Consider the following 15022-nt stretch of genomic DNA (forward strand, 5'->3'; position numbering starts at 1 on the left):
GTTCTGTGAAAAATGCTTTTGGTATTTTAATAGGGATTCCATTGAGTTTATAGATTACTTTGGGAAGTATGGACACTTTAACAATGTTAATTCTTACTTTCCATGAACACGTGTATGCTTCCATATATTTCTGTCTTCTTTAGTTTCTTTCTTCATTGTCTTACAGTTTTCTGAGTACAGGTCTTTTACTTCCTTGGTTAAATTTATTCCTAGGAATCTTAATATTTTGATGTAATTGTAAATGGGATTGTTTTCTTAATTTTTCTTTCTGATAGTTCATTATTCATGTATAAAATTGCAGCTGATTTCTGAATATTAATTTTGTATCCTGCTTTAATGAATTCATTTATTCTAATAGTTTTTTTGGTGGAATTTTTAGTGTTCTCTATAAATTGTATCATGTCATCTGCAAATAATGACGGTTTTACTTCTTCCTTTCCAGTTTGGATGCCTTTTATTTCTTGCCTGATTGCTTTAGCTAGAAATTCCAACAGTGTTGATTATGTGGACACCCTTTTCTTGTTCCTGATTTTAAAGGAAAAGCTTTCAGCTTTTCACCCTTGAGTATGATGTAAGCTGTGGGTTTGTCATATATGGCCTTTATGATGTTGAGATATGTTCCCTCTATCCCCACTCTGCTGAGAGTTTATATCATAAATGGATGTTGGATTGTGTCAAATACTTTTCTGCATCTGTTGATATGATCATATGATTTTAATCCTTCATTTTGTTTATGTGTTACATTAACTGATTTGTGGACATAGAACCAGCCTTGCATCCCAGAAATAAATCCCACTTGATCATGGTGTAGAATCTTTTTAATGTATTGCTGAATTCGACTTGCTAATATTTTGTTCATGAAATTTTCATCTATGTTTATCAGGGATATTGGCCTTTAATTTTCTTTTTCTGTGGTGTCTTTGTCTGGTTTTGGTATCAGGGTAATGCTGGCAGGAACTATGTCAGGAGGAACAGTCTGCACAAATCCTGGAGGTGAAAGAGACAGTTCATGCCTGACATGTTCGAGGAATTACACGTGGTTCGATCTGGCTTGATTAGAGTGTGAGAGAAGAGAAATGAGCCCAGAGATAAGAAATGAGCCAGATAGTGAAGGATCTTGCAGATCGTATTAAGGAGTTTGACTTTTTCCTGAAGGCATCAGAAGGTCATTGAAAGGTTTTAAGCTGGCACTTGAAACAGGATCTTCATTTTAGAAGACTTGCTCAGACGGCTGTGTAAAGAGTGGAGGGGGGAGGGGGGAAGGAGAATGCTGTGCAGAGTCGAGGCTGGAGCCCTGTCAGGAAGCTTCTGCAGTCATCTGAGTGGGAAGGGATGGGGGCCGGTGCTCAGGTCATGGCAGTGGGGATGGAGGCGTGTATAGGCCTAATGGGAATTTCGAGTGTAGCACTGTTAGGCCCTGATGATTGACTGGAGAGAGGAGATGAGAGAAAGGGAGGAATCGGATCATACCTGAGATTCTAGCATATGGTGTCACTTGGGGGACACTGGGTTTCTCATCTAACTTTTAACTCGGGGGTTTTTGGTATAGAGACTTAAAGATTATATAGTGACAGGCAAACAGACGTCAAGGACCACACTGTTCCTCGTGTGGACTGGTAGACCCCGAGTTCCTGTATTCCCAGTCAGACACTGGACTCCTCCTCAGATAGAGCCACGGTGACCCTCTCCTTCATCCACCCTGGGGACATGGTGCTCTCCTGTCAGGCGGGCATTGACACAGATCCCTGGCATTGGAACTCTCGGTGGTGTTTCATTGCATCCTACAGCCTAGCAAAGTAGTAGGGTATTTCATTGTCTCAGTACGTGGATTCACTTTCCAGAACACTGAGCTGTTTCTACTCTTAAGGCAAATTGGTCCCTTCCATCCACTCTACAGTCTTAAGGTGTCCTAAGAATACTTCGTGTCGTGGGAAGTTCATTTATGATTGAGGGGTATTTGGGGTTGGTAGTTGAGCCAGGCATTTTGTTAAGAGGCCTCATTGGCTCCGCATGAGCTCCTTTGACTGGCTAGTGAATCTGTCTTCCTTTGACCTGAAATGAAGTTTAATGGTTCAAAGAGTACAGTGCTGCTGCCCGTCCAAATAATTAAACTAAAACAGGCTGAAACTTGGCTTCCCATACCCAGCACTGTAGCAAGAGCAACACAACCCACTTGAAATCAAACTTTTTCAAGCGGCTGCACTTGCTCATTTGTCTCTCTGTTCCTCTTCCACCCCCAAATCCATCTGTCCATCCGCAGTGGGCATACGAGCTGGGTCTGTCCAACGAGGAGCCGATCAGTATCCCGTTACATGCCTGCGAACACTTCTACCTTCTGACTCGCCCCTTGGAGACCCCTCTGCAGAGCAACACACCAAGTGAGGGCCTGCGCTTTGTTTGTAATCTTGTGTCCTTGCCACTGTTCTGTCCTCTGACAAGGAAGGCTTTCTGCTAAGGACGGACTGTTCCCGGGAGTCTTTTCTAGGGCATGTTACAGGGAGGTGGACCCAATTCTAACTGTTCTAACCCAGTTCGTCCTTTCTTGTGAAAGGATGGCCACAACGGGTGTTTCACTGAAGCAATTATTTGTGTTTGTGTTGCTTTGCAAGCTATTTTAGTCCCAGGCAGAGGTCTAAATTGAGAATATTTAGAATGTAACCTGGAGTCTTTGACTGGAACACTATACATTATGGAAACGTCATAAGTAAGCTTTAAATTAAATTCAGGGTATTCAGTGACCCCGAGTGCGGTAGGAGACGGTTTGGTAGCACTTTGCAGGAGGTCGTAATCCCTGCAATGGGCTCGGCAATCCCGCCTTTTCTTAGGCTCTGCGTGGCTCAGTGGCAGTTACCGTAGTTTGGTTGTGAGGCCTAGTCAAAGCTTCTAGGTAACTGATGGGTTAGGGACGATCAGAGAAACAGTCTGCCCTGTAAGGCTGCGAGGAGGAGCCTGCCCCGTGACCTGGAAAGCTGTGCTCCCGGGATGCTGTTTCGTTACTAAAGCCAGCAGTGGGTGTTTCCCTTTGCTTTTTTCTGTCCACTTAGAAAGCTGGCATACCTCGAAACCCCGTTTTTCTCTTCTACTCCCCACTCCCTTGTCATTTCTCTTCTCAGCTATTGTGGATGCTGATGGAAGAATTTATATTCGGAACTGGCAGGGTGGCATCTTGTCTGGAGGCTTTGAGAAGACCCCAAAACCAATTTTCACTGAGGGCAAGAACCAGCTGGAGATTCAGAACCTGCAGGAAGACTGGGATCACTTTGGTGAGTGAACTAGATAATAATAGTGATGCTCTTATTTGTCTAAGCTGTTGTTGCCTTTTCCAAAGCATTTTCAAGAATAGCAGCTTATTGGCTCTTTGTAGCAGCCGCATGTGGAGGTTCCAGAGGGCCGGCTACCGAGTTTGCCTGGTCTCAGGACATGTTACTGGGTGGCTAATTCCGGGGATTAGGTCTTGGTTAACGGACTTTTGGCTTACTATGGACTTTTGGCTTAATACTTGTTCACCTAAAATCACTGCTGCAAATTAGGCTGGGAGGAAACCTCTTCCTAGGATTTCATACAGGACTGAAGAAATTTTTAGAAAGCAGTCTTGTTTTGTTAGTATGGTCTTTCACTCAATTTTAAAATAACTTTATTTATTGAATAGTTAATATAGTCACACGCTTCTAAATTCAAAAGATATGGAAAGGTCTGTAATGACGAGTTTCATTCCCGCCCTTAATGGGCTTTTAAAATATAAATGTTTTGTTATGGAAAATTTCACACTTTCCAAAGTGGAGAAAATAGCATAACGAAAGCCCATGTGCCCGGCAGCCAGCTTCAGTCTGGCGTCTTGTTACCACTGCGCCCGGATTCCTCCCAGGTGAAGGATTTCCTTTACCGCAGGCTGAGCGCCTGTCTTCTGCAGCTATTCCAGCCTAAGAGACCTGCCCTCCCCCTGCATCGCTCTGGGGTGCCATGTAAGGGCTTTTGCCCGAGTGCTGAGCCCTTCCCGATTCAGATCTGTAGCCACGTGTGTTTGCTCTTCCATAGCTCCTTTCCTTGTTAAAGAGTGTCTTCTTTCTCATCTTCGTGCCAAGCGCTCCATAGGCATGCCCATAATTCCACCAGGGTTTCCGCTTTCTCATAAATAGCCCAGCTGGCTCTTCTTAGGAAACCTCTTCCAAGAGATTTTATGAAAAGAGAGGGAATCGAAAAGTATGAGTTGAAAGTGTTTTAATTCCCTGAAGCTGAGAACTCCGTTTGGGTTCGTTTCCATTGCTCAGAGCCCCTGTTGAGTTCCCTCCTGCGCAGGATGCCAGAATTGGAGACTCTGGAGATCATGAAGTTGGTGAATTGCCCCGAGACCTTCACACCAGACATGAGGTGCATCATGGGCGAGTCTCCTCTGGTACAGGGCTACTTCGTCCTGGCAGGAATGAACTCTGCTGGCCTTTCGTTTGGTGGAGGAGCTGGAAAGTAAGTCTTTCTCACTCAGACTCAGCTTGCTGGGCTTCTTCCTTTCTAGAGTTACTTATTAATATGGTATGTAGTTCACTTAATCGGCTAATAAGAAGTTACGAGTACATGTAATTTGAGTGTCCCCTTCAAAGTAATCACTGAGGGCGGCTCTCCCTATACTCCTGAAAAGTCATTGTGCAAAATGGTTTGGAACTCCTCTTGGTGTTAGCTATGGAAAAACTAGGGTGATGTTGTGTAGTCTTTCAGTTGTAACAAATGTCAGTCAATGATGAAATTGGAAAAAAAAGGAGTAGGTTTAGAACCAAGGGCGAGATTGTTATAGACACATTAGCCTGTCTAGGTTCCCAGATGTAGTGCTCAAAAACAACTGGATAAAACCGAGTAAAGCCCAGTGAGTAAGTTTGTGAATGGAAGCTCAGTGTAGTAAAATATCTGAGACTGCTTCTCTCAGATAACGTCCTTCTCTCCCACAGGTGTGACCCAGAATGCACATGGGCTCACAGGTAGTCAGTGATAAGTCAAGCCCCAGGTTCTTACAATGAAGTCAGTTGTAAGGCAGGATGTCAAATTCAATGACAGAGATAGTAACTTCAGAAGGACGAAGGGAGGCTTTCTCTCTCCAGCCAGGCCACCCTGCATAATGCCTGCACATGCTTTATCTCAGTTTCCAAATTCTGTTTTACACTTGGTAGCACAGCAATAAACAGGTTTACGTATCATGTTTCTCTTTTGTGATGGCAAATACATACACCGACTTATACAGGTATTAAGAATATTCACAAGCAGACCGACAGGAGTAATTCAAATGTCTGTTTATTCATTGACAAACCTAGTAACATGAACAGAAAATCTGAATTGAAATCTGCCTTGATAGAAACACAGTGCACAATATTAGTACCGTGTTCATGGCGGGCAGAAAGGCTTTAGGCTGTGTGCCTAAAGGCAGCAGGGGTCTTGAGAAAAGATCCCATTTACCTCAGTGCCTGAACACCTTCAGGACCACATGCTAACTCGATACAGAAAAAGGAAGGGGCTGAACAGAACTGCACATTTACAAATGCAGATAATGAGTTACAATTACTGTGGCTCTACGATACATCCCAAGAGTTGACCAGAGTAAAGTGGGAACTGTGCTGCTAGAAGCCCTTCATTGAAACGAGCTGTGGGAGCTTTCTACCCCACACCCATTTGTTCTGGGGAAGGAGAAGGTATACGGGGTGATGGAACCCTCACACTGAAATGGAGTTACTTTCTTTTTCGTCCTTCCTCTCTCCACCCACGATGTGACATTCTGGAGTGTAAGGCACGAAACCTGGCGTGGAGAAAAGAGGTGCTCTGAGCTCCAGTGTGCAAAGGAATTCCTGGCTCACATCTTTTGAAACAGATGCTAAAAATATCCTCCCCACCTCTTGTAATTACTGTCCTTGAGAGACAGAAAAAGGAGATGGCAGAAGAAGGTTTGCAAAGGATAAAAATATCATGAGAAAAACAGCCCATGAGAAATGTGTAATTCTCCAAGGAGTGCCGACACTCTGCTGAGAGAAGTCAAGAATCATATTATACAAGGAACAACTCTAGTGTTTAATGGACAAAGGCAAAGATATATAAAAATACTCAGTCCTCTTGAAAAATAGTGCATTTATAGTGATGCAGGACTGCAAATGTGAGCCCCCTCCTGACAGTGAAGGAGCCGTACAACTGAGCACCTTAGTGTGGAGGCAGACGGGAGGCGCCGACAGGCAGACAACCCTCAGTCGTTCACAGCTCACTGCTGGCCAACGTGGTTAATGCCAAACATCTTATACTTCATCTACCATGTCTTCCTCTCAGCTGTGCTTCTCCTGAATCCATGAATCTGCAAATGACGTGTGTGAGATGAAAATGCTTTACTCACATGAAAATTTCCCCTAACTCATGTTGATAAAATGCTGCTTTTATCAAAACTGATGAGGTATGGGGGCAGGATGAGGGTGCAAAAAGTAAATGAACAAAAGGTACTTTTCAGTATTAAGCACTGTTGACCAAAACATCTCCCTTAGATACTAAAGAGGATCCTTGCTGAGTACTGGTCAAAAAGCAACGAAGAAATCTAAACATGAACCTGTAGCTTACCCTGACAGCAAGCCAGTGCAATTCTTCTTCTAGGGCCAGAGCCAAGACCGCAGGTCAGAGAACATTGCCTTTCGTCTGCCTCAGGTTCTGAAAGGATGGTGAAGGATGTGTCCATAAGCCAGAGCCCCAAATCCAGGCGGTGCGTCATCTCTTCAGTGAAACAAAACCACTTTAGAAAGCTGCGATCATTCCTGCCACATAGGTGGGGGGCAGGGGGCAGGTTAACACTGCAAAGGCAGGTAGGTGATGGAGAAGACTGAAGCATGTTTTACATTTTAGTCACTTTCTTGGACACAACAGCCCAAGAGAGAAGGGAAGCAGGTAAAATGCTTGTTCTGTACAAGGAGCTAGAGTCCAGGGACCTCATGCCTCCTCCTGAAGGGAATCAAAGTGACTGTGCTCTCCTCGTGCAGAAATGGGATCTTTGGGCCAAAGTGAAACTGGGTTCATCACTGGGCCGAATGGTCTTTGGGTCCTTAGCCTGAATGGCATCCCACATTTGGGGGTACAGGGACTCCCCAGAAGAACTCTGTGGATATGTAGTGTTCACTTCTCTGCTGGAGCATGTCTGGCCCATGCAGTGAATGTGCATCACACAGACTATCCAAGCAGGTAGTTTTTGTCCCTGTTTGCTCTTCACACTTTCTGGATTAGAGCCTCTGACTTCTGTGACATTATTGTGGACAGGACATCTTTCCGATGCAAGCTGCGGTGGCAGTCCGATGAGCATGGCAGTGCCAGGAAACAGGACTTACATGTGGCATGAGTGACGGGGCTCAGGCGGCATCTTCAGGGAGGCCAAGGCCCCCAGGAGGCCTGCAGCCCTGGCCTTCATCTCTTTGAGGCTAACATACTTGGACTTTTTGCTTCTAGGGTCGAGATGCTTCAGTCGAATGTGCTGACATGACAGAAGTGTGCAGAGCCCCTCTCCCAAGAGAACACAAGAGGTGACAACAGATCATTTCAGAGAGAAAGGTACCAACCACCTAAATAAAACTAAAGTCCAGCCACCCAGTTCGAAGAGCCCAGAACCAGGGAGAGGTGAGTTGTCACACAAGGCAAGCATGTGACCCCACTGCCCAAGGGACGGAAATGACACACAGATGTTTGATTGTCAATTTTGCTAGAGGTAAAGTCACCCCTTCAGATTTAAGACCAAACAGAAAACTACTAGATTTCACACTACCTATATCCAAATGAGCCAAGAGACTTCAGGATGGATTTTAAGGTGCCAAATGATAAGTATGTGTGCTTCAGAGCACCCAATAAAAAAGTGAAGCCTCAGAAGAGTACCAGCTTGCCAGTCTTGGGTATGACCTCTACCTATGGACAAGGTGACATTTATAACTCTACAGTTTCTTTTGGATTCAAACCCAAGTAGATTTTCACGTACACAGAGGACTTTGGAATTGTGCAGAGCACGGATACCCTTAGCTCTAAATCCTGTTTCCTTCTGACACCTGCCTTGGCCAAGGGCCTACTCTCCGCTCCCCTGAGCCCTTCACGGGGCTGGGCACCCGTCTCCTTCCTCCTCCGCCTGAGAGCAAGTGCTGTCAGCTAGTTAAGTGTATGTCTGCACCAAAACAGCAAGGCCCCAAGCAGTTCTAGTCACTTGCTCCCTTAATAAACTAAAACCTCCTAAAAAGGTGGACACTGAAGTCAGGAATCAAGGAGGTGTGGTCTGGCTGGGAAAATAGCAAGAAATGTCTGGAACAAAACAAGCCCGTCAGATTTAGTGGGTAAACGGAGATGCCAGACCAGGCAGACACCTGAGAATTTTAAGCTGCTCTAATGAAGTAAGAGGATCTTTAATATATTTATAGATCTATCAGAGCTACTGCTTCTAAGATACCAAGACAAAGGCTACAGTTTAAGTAGTTAAAACCTCTAACAGCAGGTTAGGGCAGCTTATGTCAAGGAAAAAGTAAATGCTAAGTTGGCAAGCACAGCCTGGGATATCTGAATTTCTCCCTTGGAAAACAGAGACACTACATAATTGTGCAGAGCCCTTATGGGGCACCCCAAGGTTTCTATTCCAGAGGATATGGAGAGATGGCTCAATGGGGAAAGAAAGGAAGGAAAGCAGTCTGCTAGGCTCACGTAACATACGCCCTCCACACTGAATTCTCTGGGTCTGTCTGTTCTGTGCCAGAAGCAGCCGCATGGGTCACTCGCTCAAGATGGCATGCCCTACCCTACCCCCCCTTTTTCTGAAGGGGGAGAGACGTTTGCTGAGCTAGTGGGCCTCCTGCTGAAGGGATAGGTGAGGCTGAACTGATGAGGAAAATCAAGGTAGGATGATGGAACTTTGACTAGCTGGAAGAAAAGCAGCACTGTTTTAACAGAAAGCCCTGCATTGTTTGGTGGTGGTACTTTCTCAGGTCGGACCCTTTCAGTTGGGAAAAGCAACACAAAAGGCAACATGGTTTACTCAGCTAAACCAACAAAACCCCTCATTATAGAGATTAAAAAGAGATGAAGAATAGAGGCAGGTGGCCCTGGCCCTATGGTCTGATAACTGGGACCCGGCTTGGCAGGGAGGCTGGGGGTGGTGCCAGGTTAACGATTTATCTCTGCTACAGACAATGTCCACGTGATGCCTCCCATCAGTGAGGTAGATGGTCATCGTTTTTGCTAGAGGTATCAGGGTGCCAACCACAGCACAGGAGAATGGGCTGCCTGGCTGAAAGGCACAGACTGTTCCACAGCGCCGCAGCAAACATACAGCAACCCACCGAAATTAACAGGTTTCTCCGAGAAGACTGAGCCCCACGGAGACCCGCTCTTGCCCTGAGGCCCGCACACCACCAGCTTCCCTTACCTCGAGACTAACATTTATAATCAGACTGTCACCATAAGCCACTTCCACAAGAGGATCATGTTTGTCACCATGAGAATCAGAGTGGTGGAAGGACAAGATGAACAGCCCAGAGTGAGTATCAATGGAAGGGGAACTGCAAAGGGGACGAGGAGAAGATGGAAGGACAAGAGAGGTTGCAAAGCAAGAAGTTTAAAAGAAGGCAAAGTTTAAAATTACATCCAGGAGATACGAGATGGGAGGCAACGGTTAGGGACGGGATCAGCAGGAGAGAAGCTCTTAGAGGATAAGATGGGGAGGAAGGGACTGCCTGGCATTACTTCCCATGCAAGTCACTTAGCTCCACGTCATCCTTTCGGCGCTTATGGGTGTAGAGGGAGGTGACCGGGTAGAGCTTGGCCTTGGCTTGGAACCGGTGTCCTGCGATGTCAATCTCATACTCTCCCCGGTTGATGAAATCTGGGGTCACCACTTGCTCTTCCCCAGTGTCCTCAGAGAAATTGTGCACGAAGCCCAGGCAAACGTGGCGCTCCATGGTGTAGCTATAGGCACTGCTGGTGGTCTTGCCAACGTACTGCCCGTTTCGGTAAATGGGTTCTCCCCACCACGGCCAGAGATCCAGGTCTGTGTCGTGGTCGTCCAGGATGAACATAGTGAGGCGTTTATACACCCCGTTCTGCTTCTGCTGCAGCAGGGCATCTCGACCAATGAAATCCATCCCCTAGGAAAGAAAGGCAACACTCAGACGGCATCTACTCTCTGGCTCTCAGCACTATGAGCAGCACAATGGGAAGGGTCCCCTGGTGTCACTACAGTGAGTGCAACGCTTTTCCCCCACAGCCCTGCAGGCTTTGGGGAAAGTGACAACTTCAGAGACTAACAACACAGGTACTCATTTTTCTTTTTTGTTCTATAAACACAGATTTTCATCACAAGACCACACAAAACAAAAATATTTAGGATGAAAAATTACTAAAAAATATTTGCTAGAATTTTTAGAAAAACGTTTCTATATAATCCCCACAAAAAGTCAATGCATATATATATATATATCTGTATTCAGTGCATGTTTATATATGCATATGTATAAAACAAGAGCATGATAAAGTAAACAGTAATTATCTGAATAGATACATTATGATTTCAATTTTCTTTTTTATATTTTTCCATATTTTCCAAAATGAGTATTTATTACTTTTGTAATTGCTGAAGAATACTGTAGATTTACTGTACTGATACTAAGTGGAAAAAGCAAGGAGCAATATAGCAAGTGTGTGATATCCAACCATCTAGGTTAAAAAAACTGGCAAGGGGAACTACATACTCATCTGTTTGCAACACACTGATGCTCGCTAAAGGTGGCAGTGAGATGGGTGGGTTCAGAGATGAAAAAAAGACTTCACTGAACATCTCTTGAACTACGATTTTTTAAAAATCGTGTTTATATAGTACTTTGAAAAGAAACAAAAAATTAGGCAGTTGAGTGTAAGGTGACTAATTTGTACAAATAATCGTGGCATGCTAACGTATCACCATAATCAATTCAGAAAAACTCCCCAGAAAGCACTCAGTCTAAAAGAGAACAGGATGCTCAAAACAAGTGTTGTGTCATATTAAGATGTTTTACCCCATAGATGCTTTTCATTCTAAGGACATCCTAATTGTCGCTGTTCACCTGATGCTATCGCTGAGGCCTCAGTATGTTTACACTTTTGCTTCCACATCAGCTCTTCTTCCTGTTCTAATGCAGATTTCCTGCTTGGGAAGCTGAGTGACGGACACATACCTTCTCTAATTTCACCCGAGATTCGCGTCCACATTCCAGGGGCGTGGTGAGGGTATTTAAATCCTGACCCCAAAAAGCAAAAAACTTCTCAATTCGGAGACTACGAAGAGCATAATAGCCAGCATTCCGGATTCCGTACTTCTGCCCAACACTCATCACTTCATTGTATACATGCAGGGCATACTAGGAGAGACAAAAGATCGGTAAGCAGCAGACCTTCAAATTTCAACATGGACTGTGTCTGGAGTGCCTGATGGCTGCCACTGTTAACCTGGATGGGACTGCATGAAATTCTCAGGATATCTCAGCCTCAACAAACCAAACTGCTGCAGCCCAGGAGGAATGAACGGGGGAATCACCCTTACTCCAGACTTTGGCACCATGAGAGCAGCATCCATCTCCAAATGTCTAGGAGAGTGACCTAAGTACTGAATATGGCAATGACTGAATAATCACTCAGAAAAGCACTCTTACCACCCAGTAAATGACCAATCTCAGAAATGCTTCCTAAATAGCCCACTCATCCTCTACCAGCTTTGTTCTAGCTCTGGCTTTGTTCTCTTGCCCCAAAGCCCCAACCTTGTCCTTCTCTTATGCGCTGGCCCGTGCTATGAAACGTGTTACACGTAATTCCAGATGTGAGTGTACCACATCTCATTTTTCACACAGATTATAACACATCTTACGAGACCCAGAACGAGTCACAGAAGAGCCAGAAAGCAGCGCTGTCCTACTGACGTCCCACGATATCTGGCCTCTCATATTGTTCTTTTCTTGGTTCCAAAAACATGTATCAAATAAATGAACAGAAAGTTTTCCAAATTGAAAGCAAAAGATGCAGTCCCTATCTAAACATACTGTTAAGTCTAAAGCCCAGCAACAAACTACACTGTTTGCTTTAAAAACTGAATAACAAAAAACAGAAGTAAGTCAGAGAAAGACAAAATACTGTATTATCTCTCTTATAAGTGGAACCAAAAAAGAAAAACAACAAACTCGTAAAAAAGATTTGTGATTACCAGAGTAGGAGGTAGGGTAGATTGGAGGAAAGTGGTCAAAAAATACAAACTTCCAGTTATAAGTAAGTACTAACAATGTATAGCTAACACTGCTGTATGGTACATACGAAAGTTAACAGAGTAAATAAATCCTGAGTTCTCATCACAAGGCAAAAAAAAAAAAAAATTTGCTCTTTGTTTTTGTATCTATATGAGATAGACGCTAACGGCAGTAATCATTTCACAATGTAAGTCAATCCATTATTTTGTATACTTTAAACTTATGCAGTGATGTATGTCAATTATATCTCAATACAACGAAAAAACAAGCAGAAAAAGTGGTGGTGTTATTTGAGCTTCACTGGTATTATAATTCTTTATCCTGGCAATGTATGTTGCTCTATAAATTACACTACTGCAGCTGATCAGGCATCTACTGAACAGACCACTGCGGTCAAGAAAACTTTAAATGTGGAAAAGGAGAATCAAAGCTATTGAATATAACACTGCCTGTGTTGTAGGTGTGAAACACCTGGATTAGCAAAGGTGGGGACAGGAGACCAATGGAAACTGGCAGGGAAGGAGACTGGTAAGAGCCAGTATCTCTGGTGGGTTTGGTACTTTTCTGTCTCAAGCTGAATACTCTGTACTTGAGGTAGGCAAAGGAGGAAAAACTTAAAGCAGGTGACTAGTCTTAGGCCAGAAGAGAAGAACAAAGGGAAAAGTGGGTCCCTAACATTTACTAATTTTCTCACTAAATGCTGGGGATTTAATGTGAACAAAACAAAAACCTGCCATCTGCCACTATGTTTTGGAAGACATCTCAGAGACAAGTATAAGCTTCTTGAAGACAAAAGCCAGCTTGAAAAGAACCCAGGCATGGCACAGATTACGTCTTGGACTCATGGAAAATCAGAAGGCAGAAACCAGGGCTTCCGAGTAGTGAAGCTGCTGGAGCCACAGAGCCTCCCCTCAGGATGGAGTCTGGCCAATCAATGACATGGTCACCCAGGTGATAACACCTGCATGACCGTATGGCACTCCAGAATTAGTCTGTCTGTACAGGCAAAACACATCATGCTCCATCTTAATACTGTTATAATATTTCCGTGTGGAAAGGCAGATAGAATTTCATGGGCTGATAAATTCGTGCTTTATTCAACAATTAAAAACCTAAGACTATAAGTAATGTGACTAACGCCTACAATCGCTGCTACCTGTCGCAACTGGGCAGGGAATCTGTAGGAATAAAAATGTTAAGAAGAAAAATTTACTATTTGTATATGGTAAGATTGAACCCTGGAAATTCCAGAGAATCACCTAAAAATACAATAAAATAATTTTGTAAGGAATTAGGTTAAATAATTAATATACAGAAAAAAGCTTTCATAAATCACAGTCACCTGAAGATAATGGAACAAAGACACCCTTCCCATTCATAACAGCAATAACAAAATATTATTCAAATAAACTTAAGAAATGTAGAACATCTATATGAAGAAAACTTCAACAGACCTCTGAAGGTCACCAGAAAAACTTGAATAAAAAATGCATACTTTGTGAGATTAGACACTTATTAAAAGAATGTCAATTCTCCCTAATTTATAAATATAACACAATCCCAAAAATAGGGTGTTGTTTTAACTACATGATTATAGAGTTTACAAGGGAAAATAAGGAAACAGGAATTGTTTTTCTTTTCTAGTTTTCCAAGCTATGAGGAAGCTAACACTTCCAAATGTTAAAATCTATAATAAAGATTTAATAATTGTGATCCTAGACTATGAATAGATAGGCCAACAGAACAGAGTAAAAGTCAAGAAATAAATCCAAACACATATAGGAATTTAGTATCTGATAAAAGTAGAATCTCAAATCAATTGATTATCCATGTGGAAAAAAATAATTTGATCCGTATCTCATAAAGTACACCAAGAGGAACTGTAAAAGGATGGAGCATTTAAATACTAAAAAAACAAACAAAAAACCCCATAAACCTATAAACAGCAACAACACAAACTATAAAAGCATCAGAAGAAAACTGGAAAAATTTTATACCCCTGGAGTGGGGAAGCCCCCTTCTATGTAACAAACTCTAGAAGCCACAAAAGTGACTAATTCAACTACATAATTTTTTTTTTAAATTTCTGCAACATAGGAAACATTTTCCATAATAAAAAGTAAAATTTAAAAATCCTTCTACATGGCAAAAAACACAACAAATCAAAACACAAATGGCAAACTGGAAAAAAATTTAGAACTCAACAGCAAGGACTGTCTGATTCAGAGAATATCTACAAATTGGCAAAAAGACCAATTACTCAATGCAAAAATGGACAAAGGACCAGAACATTCATTCATGCAATATGTATTAAGTATTTACTGTGTGCCAAGTTCTTCTCTAGGTGCTGGGGACATAAAAGTTAAAACAGACTAATATCCCTGCCCTCAGGAAACTTACATTGAAACGGGTAATCTGTAGAACAAAGTAAAGAAACTATTTTATTAGACTGGGTAAGCACTATGGAGGAAAAAACAGGGAAGGAGGATAGGCAGAACTGGGGGTGGGGCTCATCAAGAAGGTGACGTGTGAACAAGACCTGAAGCAGCTATGGCTGTGAACTTGGGAGCATCCATCTGGGAGGACATGCCAAGGGAAGCGGAAGAGCAAGCGTAAAGCCTGAGGCAGAAGCAGTCTAGCATGTTCAAAGACTAGCAAGGGGTGCGAGAGGCAGAGAAGACATTCGGATGTGATCAGAAGAGAACAAGTGGAGATCGGGTAGGCAGAACTGCAGGCCCTGTACATGGGATTTCACTTGGAGGGCGATGGGTTTTGAAAGTAGC

The 15022-nt window shown here is 43.3% G+C and overlaps 1 protein-coding gene across 5 annotated transcripts in view; it reads right to left on the reverse strand.

Moving 5' to 3' along the window:
* Positions 1 to 5260: 5260 nt before the first annotated feature.
* PDPR (pyruvate dehydrogenase phosphatase regulatory subunit) overlaps positions 5261 to 15022 on the reverse strand; it is a 34430-nt gene continuing 24668 nt past the window's right edge. For 4 of the 5 annotated variants that reach the window (XM_074314581.1, XM_074314579.1, XM_074314582.1 and 1 more), the window contains 2 exons: positions 11181 to 11363; positions 5261 to 10115 (listed from right to left, as the gene is read on the reverse strand). In XM_074314581.1, coding sequence (XP_074170682.1) covers positions 9711 to 10115; positions 11181 to 11363 — 588 coding nt within the window. In that variant the 3' untranslated portion in view covers positions 5261 to 9710. The remainder of the gene's footprint in view (positions 10116 to 11180; positions 11364 to 15022) is intronic. The other variant, XR_012490129.1, reaches the window with a different exon arrangement.

Source organism: Rhinolophus sinicus, linkage group LG11, assembly GCF_036562045.2.
Source record: "Rhinolophus sinicus isolate RSC01 linkage group LG11, ASM3656204v1, whole genome shotgun sequence".
NCBI classification, from domain to species: Eukaryota; Metazoa; Chordata; class Mammalia; order Chiroptera; family Rhinolophidae; genus Rhinolophus; species Rhinolophus sinicus.